This window comes from Lagopus leucura, unplaced genomic scaffold, assembly GCF_019238085.1.
Source record: "Lagopus leucura isolate 7727_CA_CO unplaced genomic scaffold, USGS_WTPT01 Super-Scaffold_100002, whole genome shotgun sequence".
Lineage (NCBI taxonomy): Eukaryota > Metazoa > Chordata > Aves > Galliformes > Phasianidae > Lagopus > Lagopus leucura.
Window position 1 is genome coordinate 40898673 of NW_024962263.1, and position 16630 is coordinate 40915302.

The 16630-nt window shown below is 36.5% G+C and overlaps 1 protein-coding gene across 13 annotated transcripts in view; it reads left to right on the forward strand.

Moving 5' to 3' along the window:
* Nucleotides 1-16630, forward strand: part of PIEZO2 (piezo type mechanosensitive ion channel component 2) — a 245733-nt gene that overhangs the window by 200223 nt on the left and 28880 nt on the right. For all 13 annotated transcript variants that reach the window (XR_006178478.1, XM_042869233.1, XM_042869225.1 and 10 more), the window contains 6 exons: nt 3039-3142; nt 4587-4685; nt 6973-7084; nt 8008-8073; nt 11406-11572; nt 15073-15248. Coding sequence is in view for 12 of the 13 variants with exons in the window: in XM_042869233.1 (XP_042725167.1) it covers nt 3039-3142; nt 4587-4685; nt 6973-7084; nt 8008-8073; nt 11406-11572; nt 15073-15248 (724 nt within the window). In the remaining variant the exon portion in view is untranslated. The remainder of the gene's footprint in view (nt 1-3038; nt 3143-4586; nt 4686-6972; nt 7085-8007; nt 8074-11405; nt 11573-15072; nt 15249-16630) is intronic.

The following is a 16630-nucleotide window of genomic DNA, read 5'->3' on the forward strand; positions in this document are numbered from 1 at the left end:
ATCTTTGTTCAAGGAAATAAAATGTAAACTCCTTAATATGTTTTGAGGATTCTAAAAATATTCAGATGTATAGCACTGACCAGAGTTAAATATAAATGTCGATATCGTGCCTCGTCATTTACTTTATCGAGAGTTACTCCTAGGAATAATTTTACACATCTACAGACTCCTTAATTTATGTTTGTGTATTTGTTTATATCTCCAGCATATATATTTGCCAACAGTGTTTAACAGAATATTGGATGCTTATTTCTATCAAGTCACAAATAAACTATGTCTATTTTTATTTTTCTAAAGGGCACAATGCCACTTTAGAGAGACCTATCCCTTTTCAAAAGTCTTGTGAAAACAAACTTCTTTTCCTGTAGTTTTCACTAAGAACAGTAATGATCAAACAGATTAAAACTCTAGTTTGTGAGTTTTTGCTGTAGAATTCCAACTTACAGTGATTTTGAAGGAACGGGATATGGTCTCATGTTTATTCACCACTGGTTTTGTAGTAAGAAGAACTGCTCAGAGAGAGACATTGACTTTGGCTTTTACTTCTTTCACCCTCATTATTTAATTTAGGTGGCAACTTATGTTTTGGTATTTCAACAGTGAGCACCCTTGAAATTATTTACTGCAATAATGCAAAACCTTGTGGGAAACATCACAGACCCTGATCCTACATACAGTGATTGCGTGCCATGTGCCACACTTCCCCACACTGAAACATGGCACTTGCAGTAGGTGTCTGCAAGTTCACAAACAATATAGAATTATATTTCTCATCTATTATTCCCCATCTATCCTTTTGAAACACTGTGCTGTAACCCTGCAGCGTTCTCCAGTGGCTGTTTTTCTCACAATGGAGTTGTGGCTGTATATATGCTGTTGAGGTTGCTAAAGCTCAAATTTTTATCCCAGCTCTGATGTTTATTTAGATTGTTATTGTCATTCTTATACCACTTATTTTAGTTTATTCTACAGAAGAATGCCTCAGTTGATATTCATAGGAATAAAAATGCAGTCATGAATTTGAGTCTGAGTGGAAAAGATGAGAAAAACGTATGAGGCTTTCCCCAGTGAAACTCTCTGAGTTCTTAGTGTTTGTAGATCAGATATGGAGCCCGACAAAGATCAGCAGGCCACGTGTTTAGAGGTCCTCAGCTTCTCCTGGGGTTCAAAGTTGTGTTTGACCAAGAAGAAAAAAAAATGGAGTTTGCAGCTGTCCTGGGGAGTTCTTTCCCTCTGGGCACAAACAGATGCTAACGTTACGTGACTTCTCCTGCAAGACTCACCTCCTGCCTCCTCCATCTCATTCCACAAAGCCTGCAAGTACCTTATCTCAGTATGAGAAAGTCTCATTCTGCAGTAGGAAGAGGGGGCCATGAATCCAATCTAGCCATGAATTATTTTATTATTGCAGTTTGGGCACTGTAATAATCCCTGCAGGTGACTGACACACTTCTTACTCCACTTTGATGTGTGCAAGAGTGCATTATTGCTATTCAATCATACCTCCCTCTTAAGTTGTAAAAGGAGTGTAATTACTATATTATGGTGTACCCTTAGACATACTCTAACTGAAAAATTTTGGAGGGAGATCCTTTCTAATTTGTTTTGTGCCAGCTAAGGCCTTCCAGTTTTGACCAGGTGCTGCTCTGAGGCTGTTTACAGCTGCACAGTGGTGTAGGTTTCCTCTTAGATGCCAGACCTTATCCTGCTGATCTTTTGTGTGGACAGTTTCTGTTACTGCTTGTGAAACACTTCCTTATGGAAGAGAACTGCAGACTATTGGTTCTTAAAATACATTTCTATCCTCTGTGCATTTAAGCAGGCTTTCTTAGAAGGCCCTGGGCAAAATGATTAATTTGTTTGACCCAAGAAATTTCCAGGCTTCTAACCTCAGTTCAACAATTAGAATTGCTGAAGTCTCTGTCCCTCTGCAAGGCTTTCAGGGGTGTTACAAAGCCATAATTATGCACAGAATTTTGCCTGTGAGGGAATTTTAGATGTTGAAATTATAACCTAATGGAGATCTGGCAAATTTCACAGTGTGTGCACTCTGAGGTTTCTACTGTTGTTTTGTATGACCACCTATGTACAGCACATCTCTGTAGAATTCAAGGTATGATTGAATAGAATTAAAGCTATTGTCAGTTTTCCAGATGCCTGTAATGAGGGTTAAATACACTTTGCAATATAAGTATGTATTGCTCCATATACCCAAATTGTGTGACTTTTCATCTGAGTAAATGCTCCTTTAAATATTTCAGCTTAAATGCAGAAGTTATTTACCAGTCTTCACTGCTGAACGTAATGCTGTGATTTTGATTTTTCTCTTGCTCATTATCTTATTTTTCATTTCTTTTGTTTCCCTTATTTATTCTTATAGGCCTGTTACCATCTGAGAAATAAAAACATTGCTTCTGTTCAAGGATATAAGGCCTAGCTTAGTCACTGCATCTTTATTGTACCAAGGTTTCAGGTTCTTTCTGAATCCGTGGGCAAAAAATTGAAACTCATTTGTGTTCATAGAATCCAAGAGATCTTTTCGAAACAAACCAAGGTTTTCCATTAACTCACCAAAACTTAAAAGTCTGAAGAAAGTGTTGACTTATACCATTCCATAGTTTGAAGGATGCCTAAGCATTTTAAAGAGCTTTTCTTTATTTTTTGTCCAGTGGTACTGTTTACATAAATTCATTCGTTTATCTGCTGGGCTCTTTTTACTCCCTCAAATGACCTTCACTTCTCAACTCATTCATACTAAACTCCATAAAAATATACCTTGTAACTTGATAAACGTCAAACTATTTCCTTGTTTTCTTCTCACAGTCTTCCCTTATATTCTTGTATACTTCTCATCCATGCCCAAAAGTGTCACAGACTAACATCAGATAATTTATCTGAGACCTATTCATGTCTTCTGTATTTTCATCTCTCCTGATTATGAGTTGGCTATCCTGATTAATAGTTGGCTATTGATAGGTCTTGGGGCACTTCAGAATAGAACTTTTCAGAAAAATAAGAAAATATTTTGTTTCACTTAGTGGTCAGAAGTGGAAATTATTATTTGTTTGAGACGGACAGTGAAGAGGAAGAGGAAGAAGAGAAAAAAGAAGAGGAGGAGCCTCGAAAAAAATCTGCATTTCAGGTACTTTTGAGCAATTTCCTTGGTAGCTGGCAGCTGAAAAAAACAGTTTAGGTTTCTCCTAATACAGGCTGATATATTCTAGCAGCTAGTACATATAAAGTACATCTGAAAAGTATTGGAAATGAAATTTCGTGCCAATTTAAAATGCAATTTTACTTGTTTTAAGCATTGCCAATTTCCTACAATAGCTATAATGAAATCATATCTTCACTCACTTCTGCCGGAGGAAAACAAAAATCAAAAACAAAGCTTCTGAATCTGAGCTTTATTTTTCTGTATTGCTGTATAGACAAGCAAGGAGGCTGTCTTTCCTGCCACAGAATGCTTTAGTGATTTTCTAGTTTTGAGTAGACGCTCTCATTCCATGAAGAAATGACCCCAAAATAAGCAACTTCTCATGGAAGAAAAAGCACATAGTTAAAAAACATTTTAGTTGTTGTTGTTGTTGTTGTTGTTGTTGTTTTCACTAGTGACACACTAATGCACCAGAAAAAATATATCCTTGGGTTATAAAGAGCCTTATAATATAAAAAGCAACCACAACACTTTTTCTCATTTCTTTTACAGGATAGTGTTAGTTAATGTTGCACTTTAAGTGATGGACTGTGTTAAGTAAAACGATATAATGATAAAAATATAGCTGAAGTTTCCTAACTGGATTCCTATTAGTAGACTGCTTGATCTTTGCAGCATTGATTATTGAACACACTGGCTTAAATTAAGGACCTAGGTGAGAAAGTTAGTGAAACACTTGTGTACATAAGATTGCTTTAATCTTTATAAAACTGAAATTTGAGCTGTTGAAGAATTTCAGAAATACTGCAAATGGTTTTGGTTCTCGACTCTAAAAATCTCAAGGAAACAAGTAACTTCTTGTGGATATGCCTTTCCACACATTTACAAACTTACTTTGCTCCAGAGCTGGTGCATGACCAAAAGCCCAGCCCAAGGAAGAGCAGGCAGCTTCCTCCATGACCAGTGAACAGTTCTGCAGTATGTTAAACATGAAGATGCAGTATGTTAAACATGAGTGGCTTCATGCAGGAGACAGTTTGTCTGGAAAATCATATTGTGTTTGTTTATGAAAATTTGTTCATCATTAGATCATGTATGCTTCATATGCTTTCCATCACAATGCACGTGGTGTTAATACTAGCAAAGAGAACTTATTCTGTGGCACAGGCTGAAGAATTACTTTAATTTTTTTTTAATTTTTTTTTTTTAGTGTAAATAGTTTGCAATAGTCACCTCAAGGGAAAATTTTAAGATTTTATTTGTTAGATAATGCAGGTATTATAGACATCACATGTGATCTTTTTTTTTGTAGTGGAGTCAGTGGATTTAAACCCTTTCTAAATAATCTAGATATGATCATGCAATAGATATGTTCTATTAATATCTTCTCATTTTCTACTAATTGCTCTTGCTTTGTCCTTCTTTATAGAGAGCTATTGGAAAATTTGCTTCAGCAATTTTAGCCTTGCCAAAGTCTGTCATTAAACTACCAAAAACTATTCTTCAGTATTTAATCAAAGCAGCTAAGGTACTTGACATTTTGTTAGTACTCATTATGTGAGCCATCCTGGTGTAACATATACCTCTGTCCTTGTCTGCATTTTTCCTCTAATATAAATGATACAAAAAGTAATGGAAGGTAAAGCTTAATTCCTACTAAATGCAATACATTTCTTACTTTTGGAGTGATGGAGCGACAAGAAAAGCAGTTTGTCTTGCCTTAAGTGCAGCACTGGAGAGAAAATGCAGACCCAAATTCTTGATTTCTTCTGATACTCTTGTATAAGATGATCACATCCAGTTGCATGCTTCTTTTGGACACCCTGGTAACTGATCTCAGAAAGCTGGTAAAATTTTTATAAAGACACATAGTGTTGCACCAAGTTATTGTCTGACAACTTTTATGGCTTCATGGTCATAAAAAGAGATTTTTACATCCTCCTTGAATACATGTATGATTTCCTGACTTTGGCCAGCAGTAAAAACCTAAATATACCTGTATGCACCCAGTCAGCTCTTCAAATGTCCACTGTTTAACATATGTATTCATAATACCTTTATTAAACAAATACCTTTTTTCATTCTAATTTCCTACCCTCTTCCAAACCTTCTTTTTATCTCTGATATCTTTATTCATACTGTGACTGTGGGTAGCATACACCATCTCAGCCAGCTGTTCGATTGGAGATGTTGAGAGTTTAATTTTCAGTGATTAATATGTTGCTATTTCACTTAAGGATCACCATTCTCTCAGATCAGCTTCATTGACAAGCACCTATTATGAAGGAAGGAGGAGCTGATGCCTCTGATCCCATGCATTTGCACACATGGTGCTTTTTTTGGATAAGTCAGATATGTTAAAATAAATACACAGATCTTGAGAGATTTGGAAGAGAACTTTCTTATGAACAGTAACAAAACAATTTCCTCTCCACGATCATGCATATGGACAAAAAAGAACAAAGTATTTTTCCCTTTATGTTCAATAAAATTCAAATTGACAGTTTAAAAAATTGCTTTTAATATTCCAAAGTAATTTGTATATGCTAATTTTAAAAACATGAATAATCCAAATAGCCACTTACTGTTGTGTCCAGTAAGGAGCAGCTCCAGCTTCTCTGAGATACACGTGTATTTCTGTCACTGTGTGCATGTTTGTCTTGTGAATTAATAAAGCTTTTTGATTGCTGTGCTTTATTTTCACCCTCATGCATGTACCTGTGGGCCTCCTATCTCTGTTACAGTCCGTGTTGTTTAGAAATAGAAAATAATGCAGTGCCAATCAAAGGTGTTTTTCACTTTCAAATGAAAACCGTAACAGGAACAAAAGAATGATTTCTGTCCTAAGTGTCTGAAGAGAAGGTTCAATTATTTCAGTTTCTGTTCTTCACATTTTAGACTGAATGGAAAAAAATATATGAAAGTGTTACTGCCTTTTTCTCTAGCCTTCTCTCACAACTTGAACAGAACTGTTCAACAAGTTAGGTCTTGGTAACTTCTTTATATATATATATATAAATATATATATATATTTATGGCTAGAGCATTAATAAACATTTAGGATCAATTCCATTGATTAATATAATCATACAGGTCAACAGACTGTTGATCTGAGTGAGTGCTGTGAGCAGGATTTGGCCCCATTAGATTCCCTTGATATATGTAAGTATCACTGTCTCCATTTTTCAATTGAAAAAAACAATAGCATAAGAGTTCGTGAGTAAATTTTGTGACTCACGAAAGGGAGCCATTGCCAAAATGTGGAGGAAATTTGAGGAATTCTCGAGTGCTGGATTTGGGACTGCATAGAGATAGTAAATCTACTCATTTTACACTGTGAAAGGGAAAAGAAAAAAAACAAACACCTACAGTATAAAAAATGTAGAAACACAAATAGCTGAACTAAAAAGCTACAGCATCTTTTGATGCCTCAGTTAGTCAATTGAAGCTCATAAAGTTTGCATCGTGTCTGCAAAATGATAAAGTGGACATATAAAATGAAAAGACTCAGGTGAAGGAGCCCATATACACAACAGGGTATTAATTCCCAGCAGTTCAGAGCATGAATTTTTGTGGGTTCTAATGAAACTTGGTTCACCCACAAGTGTTTTCACATTTGGTTTTATGCTAGCAAAAATAGCGCATGAAAACTCAGCAGATCCACAGGAGAGGTGTTTGGTTTGGGATTCAAAATATTTGCTTACCCCTGCAGATCTGAATGCATTTACTCAAACTGTGTAGCCCTGCTTATGGCTTATTCTATGGCTTACTCTCACAACATGAGGAAAAAAAATAAATGTGTTTGTTCCTTCCAGTTTGTTTATCAGGCCTGGATTACTGATCCTAAAACTGCACTACGACAGAGGCGCAAAGAAAAGAAAAGTTTTCAAAAAGAGGAGAAGCGAAGGCGTAAAGTATATGGGGATGGTATGTACATTTCTGTGTCTTAAAAAGAATAACCACGTGTTAGCTATACTGCCTGTTGTTCATGGTAGTGAAGGACAGCTTGTTTTTAGAGGACAAATGCTCTCCACTCTAGCTTGGAATTGGAAAAGGACCTTCTGTTGTAATGTACCATTTCTAGTGTGTAGCCATTTCTTCATGGAGAAATGTGGTAACTTTAGGCTGGCTGGTTGGCTCTCCTTGCCCCAGCCCATAACAAGGCCTGTCAAGCTACACCCTTTCCTCTACAGAATATGCTTTAGATGAGATAAAGGACAGGAGAGAGATATGTGTGATTTCCATGTAAGACACAGTAAGGAGCCCAAATATTCAGGCACCCCTAAATTCACAATGAATTCAGCAGGTATCAAAAAGAAAACACACAGGTGTTAATAGTTACCAGCACTTTAAAATCACTTGTGCCTCTGAAAAAAAATCAGTTGATAAGGGATTCATATCTCTTCAATATTTGCTCCTCTTTAAACAAGAAAAGAAAAAAAAATTGGAATTTTAGAGATGGGAAGATGAGGGTCCATTCAGGCTGAATCAGATGAATTGTTCCTCCATTTGTCATCTTCACCTGACAAAAAGCTTTACAATTTGACAGCTGCCAGTGAAGTTGTAGCTGGAGTTCTGGGTCACTGTGTAGCAGATGTCTTTGCACAGCAGATAGCATGTAAGAAAATGATACTGGAAGTTGCAAGAGAGGAGTGGTCATCTGTGAACACCTTCGCCGGCAGGGCAGTCCTCTTAACTGAGTCCTTAAGGAATGGAAATCTGCTTTCTCTCACAGTAGTGAGGTACAGCTACTTCTACTTAGTAGCAGGAGCAGTTTCTAGTTTGCATGGAGTCTACACCTGAACTTCAGTAGACATAACCTTCGTTTTTTCACTCACTGCTTTCAACAGGAAGTACTGATGCAGACTGCGAAGACAGCGAAGAAGAACCTGTCAAGAAGAAGTCTGATGGCCCAGGTATGGAGACAGAAAAAAGTTTTCTCTGCTGTTACAGTGCAGTTGTGAGTGGTGGGTTAAGCAGTATATCAGAAAGATATCATTGCAGAGATCACAGGCTAGTATAAAAGCTGGCAAAATGCATTCTTATGTATAGAGGGAGAACTAACAGCTTTCAGACTTCCTATTGCCAGATTTACAAGTCTTGAGCATAGGATCTTACTCCTGGAATATAAATTACTGCACTTATTCATTCTACATTTTAAGAAATGCACGTGCAGGTTCAAACATGAACACTTGTGATGCATTTTCACTACAGACATCTTATTCCTAAGCTTAGTTTCAAATCCTGATTCCATTAGAATCATAGAATCATAGAGTCATCGAGGCTGGAAAAGATCTCTGAGATTATCCTGCCCAACTGTCCAGACTCCACCAGCATTTCCCACTAAATTTTGTCCCTCAGTAAACATCTGAACATTTCTTGAACACCTTCATGGATGGTGACTTCACAACCTCCCTGGGCATTCAGTTGTGTGTTGCCCTCTCCATTGATTTTGAGGATCTGAAGTTTTATTATTGGCACATTTACTTTGCAATTTTTCTGTGTAATTTAGCAACGATAAGATAATGCTTTAGCAAGGTGCAAATAGCTCCTCTAAAACAATGAGATTTTTGCAGTCTTATCCCTTCTCAGACTTGAAGATGCTACACATACCAGAAGAAGTGTCAGCAGCTTGCAGGATCTTGCCCATGGTGACAGTTTTCCTACAATGAAGTGCAATGGTTCATAACTCAAAGCTTGGCTCTTTGTTTCTAATTGCCATAAAGAAGAAAAGACACTCTTTTTGTTTCAAAAACTGCTTTTCTTCTCTGTTTGGAATCTCTTCCCAGAGCCCCAGTTAGAATTGTATCTCTGAGTGAGCCACACTGTGTAAGGGTAGATGAAAATGAAATAACATTTCTTTCTCACAGGGTTTTCTGATGGTGTTTTGAGGGCTTTATTATTTGTTACTTTCTTCTTGTCACCCGTGTTAAAGCATGGAAGTGAATCACTTGAATGCATCTCAAGGGAAGCACAGTTGGTGCTAGAAAGGAGTTAGGGAAAGGAAATGAGGTTGGTAATTAATTTATTTTGGAAGTAGTCAATTTAATATGCATTAACCATTCCTAGATAATATGTAGTAAAAAAGACAGTTGAAAAAATTAGGAAGTAATTGTTATGAAGCATTAATGTCTTTATTAACCTTGGATCAAATCCTGCCTCATACTCTTAGGCAAAGAGAATCCATCTCAGCATTTGACCCTTCAAGTTAAAATAACAAGCTCTGCTGAAAATAAACATTTGTTTCCCTTTTTGAAGAGGTCTAGATGCAATCGATCCCTAAAAGATTATTTTTAAAAAGTTTCAGAGAACAGCGAAGCTGCCAGAACAGCATGATTAAAAATGTATATTAAATCACCTCCATCCCAGAGAGAAAAACGACCTTTCAGCTTAGACTGGAAGTGCTTGGCCAAGCACTGTTATGAGACTATGGCACACCAGTGGTAGTCAGCTTTAAAGATAATTGTTTTAACCTGAGGGCTATAATCCTCCTGAAGTCAGTAACAGAAATTAGATAGTAGAGAGGAAAGGTGTGGGTTAAAAAGGCAATTGATATATTGTAGGTTTCTGTGTATGAGTGCTACATTTTATTTGAAATTATTCATAATACTACAACTGCAATTCAAAGAAAATGAATGCTTCTAGAAACAGAAAGAGCTTTACCTTTAATTTATGATGAAAAGATTTTCATAGCTTCAAGATATGTATATTAAACTATGTGTGAAGAAAATAAATCTTATATAAAGATAAATCATATGATTTTCCTAATTCTAAATGATACAGAAAAGGCCTGGAGGGAAAAATAAATAAATAAATAAATAAAAATAATAATAATAAAATAAAAAAAAAAAAAACACCCTGTAAAATATTAATGACATAATGGTATGGTCACAAAAACTTCTCTACTCAGAGATACTGGGCTAGTTAAATGACATTGCTCAGGTAAATGGGACGTGCTGCCATTTCAGCAGCCACTTTACTGGAATGTACCACTGTTGTATTGTCAACACATATGTTCACGCAACACTGCCTGAACACCTAGAGATACATGCATGTTCTTCATAGGAAGTCTTACACGTTATTAGCCTGGCATTCTTGGTTAGGAGTGAATGTTCTCTCTACAGTGCTTTGCTTGCCATCTCGTGGTACAGTTAAGAACCAAGGTTGTTCGAATCATCGTGCTTTGGTGCTTCTGTTGGCTCCTTAGTATCTACTTCAAGTAGTTTGTTCCTGCATGGCGGGTTATTTGCAGTTTTCTGTTATCTCTTTGTCCGCTTACTCTAAAAGTAATGTATATTCCTAATGCTTTGGGATTTTGATCCTAGCAGGGGCAAATAGCTCTGGAACATTCAGTGAATTGGAAAGAAAATTTTCAGCATTTGTGTAACACTATGTAAAAACTGGAGCAAGTTGCGTATGCTTGGGAATGAGAGAAAAATAAGTTGAAACTGCTGCTTTTTAGGTCCAGTCAGTAATGTTATAGGAATTGCTGAAATGAAAAATTAACTTGAGTTTGCTGCCTTGAGCAAAAGAAAACTACTCTTGCTGGTATAAACTCATAAGCATTGCTCATGGGAAAGTGTACATTTTTGGCAAAATAGTGCAAGAGTAATGTTTTGCAATTGTTTTATATGATTACTGATAGTTGAACTAACTGATCTGAGGTTGCTGATGATATGATGCAATCTATTTTAAAAAAAAAGAGAAGCTTTAAAAATGAAGAGATGTGTTCAGGTAGTTGGAAAGCTGGGTGAGATCCAAAGACTATTTAAGCAGGTTGGACTTTCAAACTGAGCTAAGCAAGGTTCAATCACAGAAGTCAAGTTCCAGGCATGGAGAAAAAGCACATGAGTAAATAGTCAAGGGCTGGCAAAACAGCTATTAAGATCACTGGAACTGGGGATGTTGAACAGCTCTCAGGAGATGCCCAAATCTTTGGGTTTCACTTTTGCAGACCTGTACATATGGTGTCCAAGATCAGGGACTACTCATATGACTAAAGATTGTGGGATCATGAAGTTATGGGATGGAAAAGGAATTCCAGATGATAAGCTTAGACATGCAGGCAGGAAAATGGCCCAGACAGCCAAAAGGCCTCCAGCCATCTTCAGAGATTCCTTACTATGACAAGGTCTCTCAGTTTGGACTATTATTAGACAATAAAGGAAAATTGAAACTAACTCCAGGAAGAAATACAGCAAAAGACATTTGCATTCATTAACTTTATTTTGCTTTCCCTCCCCCTTAGATAACATCATCAAGAGGATATTTAATATTTTGAAGTTCACTTGGGTCCTTTTCCTGGCAACACTAGACAGTTTTACAGCTTGGCTTAATTCCATCTCAAGAGAACACATCGATATCTCTACTGTGCTGAGAATCGAACGTTGTATGCTGACCAGGGAAATTAAGAAGGTAACGCCTTTGGCCTTTTTCTTCTGTTAATGCCATTTCCAGCCCAGTGAAAAATTAAAGATTGTCTTTTCAGGTCAACTGTGTTAAAGAAAATAATTGTAAAAACATCACTTAAGTGCACGTTTTAAAAACGCGCCTGGAGTCTTCTACTGCTTGCTATTTTATTAATATTTAAATAACAAAATGCTTGATTTATTATCTGGATGCAAAGTAAATGTCTGGAAAAATAATTATTTGAAACGTTGATAGAAGATTTGGCTAAAGTCTCCTGTGATAAAGTCTGGTTTTGAGGAGACATGATAGATTCAAGTAGAGAGGAGCAGGCATGGCATTTTAAACAGCTCAAAAACTACCTCAGACTTCATATTTCAGCCTTTTTGTAGGCTATATTGTCTTGGAAATGACTGACAACCTGCAAGCATAATTTTCTTCATTCACAGTGAAGATATATGGTCCCCCAAAGGCTAGTGATATATTAGCAAAACCCATTATTATCAAAGATAAACATTAACAGTGTAGCTAGAAATGTATATGGATCTTCAAAATGCAAGTAAGTATTACCTTGCAGTAGTATAAGGCTCTCATTTTAAGCACAGGTATTTTCACTTATGTCACTAACTACCCAACTATTTCTGGAAACTTGGCATAGAAGTCTCATTTTTAGTTCTTTTCAGTTCTTAGAAGCTGCAGACGATCTCAGACCAGAATGATTCAAATACTTCATAAGCACGTTAGTATCTTTGACTGTAATATAGCCACTTGCTGCCTACCACAGTCAATGTTTGCTGGCATGATAAGCAGGTTGCCCATGACCCAGGAAGTTCAAGAAGCAGGCTTTCCAGGTCAGGAGAAAATCTGTACTGTCTGCCATAAGATACAGAGCCAAGAAGAGAGGGCTGCTTCAGTGTTAATGTGTAGTTATGATTATTTTCCCCAAGATGTCTACTGTTAGATGGATAATTACTATAGAAAGAAAAAGAGAGAAAGAGGGAAAGAGAAAGAAAAGAAAGAGAGAAAGAAAGATAGAGGAAAAAAAAAAAGGGAGAGAAAGAAAGGAAGGAAGGAAGAAAGAACAAACAGACACGGCATATTCAGAGTAAACATTTCTCTAGTAATTGTCCCAGTATATAGCTATGAATAGTCTCAAACCAGAGATTATACCTGAACCATTATGGTTAATAGTAGCAAAGAATCTATATTCTTGGAGTTTGACTTTTCAATCAGTTTTTTACTGTTGGCTGCCAGAAGATCCCGTGATAAAGCTGTACTGTGATTCCATATTATTTGGACTTCCTCTTGTTTATTCTAAACTTACTTCCTCATCACTTTGGGGGCCTCCTATAGATCAGAGTTGTATTCACTTTACCTCACTCTTCCTAAATCTGCATAGAATCCTCTCCTGTCATTCTCTTCTAAGTTACAAAGTCCTGTTCTCTTTAGCATCTTCGCATGAAATCTATCCCATGGCACGAATCATCTTTATTGTCCTTCTTCATATTATTTTCAGTTTGAATATGGCCTTATTAAGGCTGGATGATCTGAATTATACACACTTTTAAGGTAATGGTGAGCCACAAATTTGAACAGAAGTGAATTACATTTGCTAGTAAGATCTAAGAGGTGTGTTTCAATGTTTAGTTAATATTGACTAAAGATTTTCAGGGGGCTATACGCTCAGATTCCAAGACCTTTGAGACTGACAAAATTAGGCATAAAGCCTGTCATTATGTAGGCTGTTTCTCCCATTACACTTCTTTGCCTTTTTAACAAAAATTTTTCATTTGCTGTTTTTTATCAAGGTACTTAGTTTTACGAAGTACTTCAATACTGCTTCAGTCAACTTTACAGCTGAACATCCTAAATATTTTCTTCATCTGCAAATTTTATCACCTTGCTATTTTCCTTCTTACACAGACACTAAAACTCCTTGGAGGACCAGTTGATTACCTCCTTTGTACAGAAAAAAATATTTTGTTTTCTCTAGTGTTTTACTGAAGGATAAGTACAAGTAATATAGTCACCTCTATTTCATGGCTGCTTAATTTATTATAAGGTTCACTCAGGATCACTCCTGAAGCCACCAATCTTCAGATCAGTGTCAACTTCTCTGTCTCTGTCACTTAGACCATTTCAGCTGTTGTTTCCTGCAGAGCTCTTTTGTGAACATAATCCAGTCAAGTGTTTTTGTTCGCAATCTGATATTTTATAAAATAAGCACTCCAACCATTCCACAGTTTTCAAGTTATTCTACTGACAATGTCAGTGACTTTTTTTGTAATTAAGAGAAATGCAAAAAAATGTTTGGTTTTTTTTTTTTTTTTGTTCAGTTGCCAGTTCAGTTACACCTCTTTATGCCGTGATCACCTGTTGACAGCCTGGTTTTATACTAGATGATTCATATGATATTATTGGAAATATTTTTAATTAGATTATTATTTATGTTAGGAAGTTATTCCTTAGCATCTTCTTTTGGTCTAATTTCCTGACATTTTACATTCCACTCTACAAAGTTGAAATTGAATCCTCAGTTCATCAGCTGTGGGGCACTTTTGCACTTGTTCTTTATCACAGACTTGCAATAAGGATATTATGTTGTAGGTGCTGTAGCTTCAAAGGCAGGTTGTCATAATGACGCAAAGATTTATTAATGCAGAAACAACAGTGTGTACACAAAATAACCTTATTAAAAAAAATAAGGTTCAAGTTTTGTTTTTAATTTTTCTCTGATGCAACTTCAGGTTTATGAAAATTTTCAATATGAGACAGTGTCAAGGTCCAGAGTTGAAGTACTAATAGCTAATATTAAAGGAAATATGATCTGTATTTTAGAGTAGTTTTATTATTTTAATTGCAAAAAGTCCTTGCATAAGGCTTCATTAATGTCAAGACAATGACTGCTCGAGAGTAACAATCTTTTCTTTCAGTGTGTCTTCTGAAGTCTATGCAACTACTAATAGATTGAGTTTGATGTGTTTCTGTCAGAAAAAAAAAAAAAAAATTGTCAGTATTATTCTTATTGCAAGACAGCATTCTCACATTATGGCAGTACCATAGCCAGAAAGGCTTGATTCTTTGCCCAGCCTTGGGTTGACAGTTAATAAAACCTCCCTTTCGTGATCTTGAAATCACGTAAAAGGAGTAAATAGCTTCCATCATTGATGTGATTTTCCCAGTTTTTCAAATGTACCCATACTTCATGAGCAAATTCTTATATTGGGAAACAAATGAAGGTCTAAATTAGTTTACACAGGACCTGTTTCATTTGTTTCTGTTTTAAAAATTTGCTACTGGCTGCTAATAAGATCTATGAGTGTTCTTGGATTCGGTGAAGCTGTCTAAATGATCTGTCTCAAATTTGCTGAAGCCTTATGTATAGGTTTCAGCCCATATCTCATTTTCACACTAAATGATCTGCACTGCACCTAACTGAACTTTTTGAACAGTCTTTGATGAATGTACCTCCCCTTGTCATGTACTTCTACCTCTTCTCTCTTTCACAGGGAAACGTTCCTACCCGGGAGAGCATCCATATGTATTACCAGAACCATATGATGAAACTTTCTAAGGAGTCAGGACTGGACTCAATTGATAAAAATCCTGGGCAAGCTTCCGGTTTGCAAACATCTGAAAGAATGGATAGTTTGGATTCAGCAGCTTCTCGAGACAGTATCTCCAGGTATTCAACTAATATTCTTTTTTGAGAAACTGGGGTACTGTGCAATAGATGTACTTTTAGATAACGTTTTAGTATCATAAACTTTCTAATCAGTGTTGAACACTTCTTTTGACTGATCTATGCTATTTGAATAATGAAATTTCTTCTGTGTGTTACTGCTCCTTTACACTGGTGCACTCAATTGTAAGCAGATGACTTAAGTCCTTTTCCACTGCACCGCTGCTTTCTGTGGTTTTTACACTCACCACTCCCATAGAATTAGGAGTCACTGACAGGTCTTCTGATCTTGTCAAAAGTAATGGAAAATAAGAGACTGAGTATGATTATGGAATATTGTGTTAAGAATTCAGGCCTTGAGTTTGGAGCACCGTTATTCATTATGAATATTTTGCTTTTGGAAAATAGATTATTTTCTGTTACGCACAAGGCAAAAAAAAAAAATAAAAATAAATAAAGGCTTTGAATTGAGAGAGAGATTTGAGGTTTCAGGGAACAAAATAATTTTCTCACACCCACGGACCATCTGGGGAGCCTGATTTCCTAACTACTATGACTGCAGTCCAGCAGAGCAACACAGTTTGTGCATCAAACAAACATACTTGTTTATGAAAGCCACCTTCCTCATTCTTTTCTGAAGATGGATACTGTCAGTCCCTGTACAAAACTACTGAGTGCTCCTGTTGCTCCACGCACACAGAGGCACACATGTTCATTTCCTTCCCTTACAGAGGCAGCATGTTCCCACTGTGTCCCTGGTGTCCTTGACTCTTAAGAGACCACAGAAATTGTGCAACAGCATCTTGAGGAGTAGAAAAGAAGGCTTTGGAAATGAAGCCATTTCATAACCCATTGCATTCTGCTCTGTCCTGTCCTTCTTTGAGGTGTAGCAGTGTCACATTTTCTTTGATGTACCCTAAAGATTCATTAGCTTCTGTGTACAGTAATGTATGCTTAGCTTTCACTAATGACATATGGGTACATGTTAGCAGACTAAAAATAATGAGGGCTTGCATTCCCTTCTGATGTTACTGAAAAGTAAGTGTAAGAGATTGCCTGTGAGTACTATGCTTCAGCAAAATATTCACAAATTGCTCCCCACAGTACACACTGGCCTTTGAGAGGTTCACTCCAGTAAAAACATCAAATCCTAGCAAATCTTTTTTGGTGGCTAGCTACCCAACCAAGCAACACCTTTGTGTTTTGTCTCAAAGTTTTATTGGGGTCAGATTACATGAGAAAATTGTAAAGCCAAATTCTATTACCAGCTCACTTGGAGTCAGTTGGATATCTGGAAGGCAGAATTTAACTCCACAAAGTTCAGTCTCTATTAAGTAAGGAATACTAATAGCAGTCCTGCTTTCATTAAATAAGTTTTGATCACA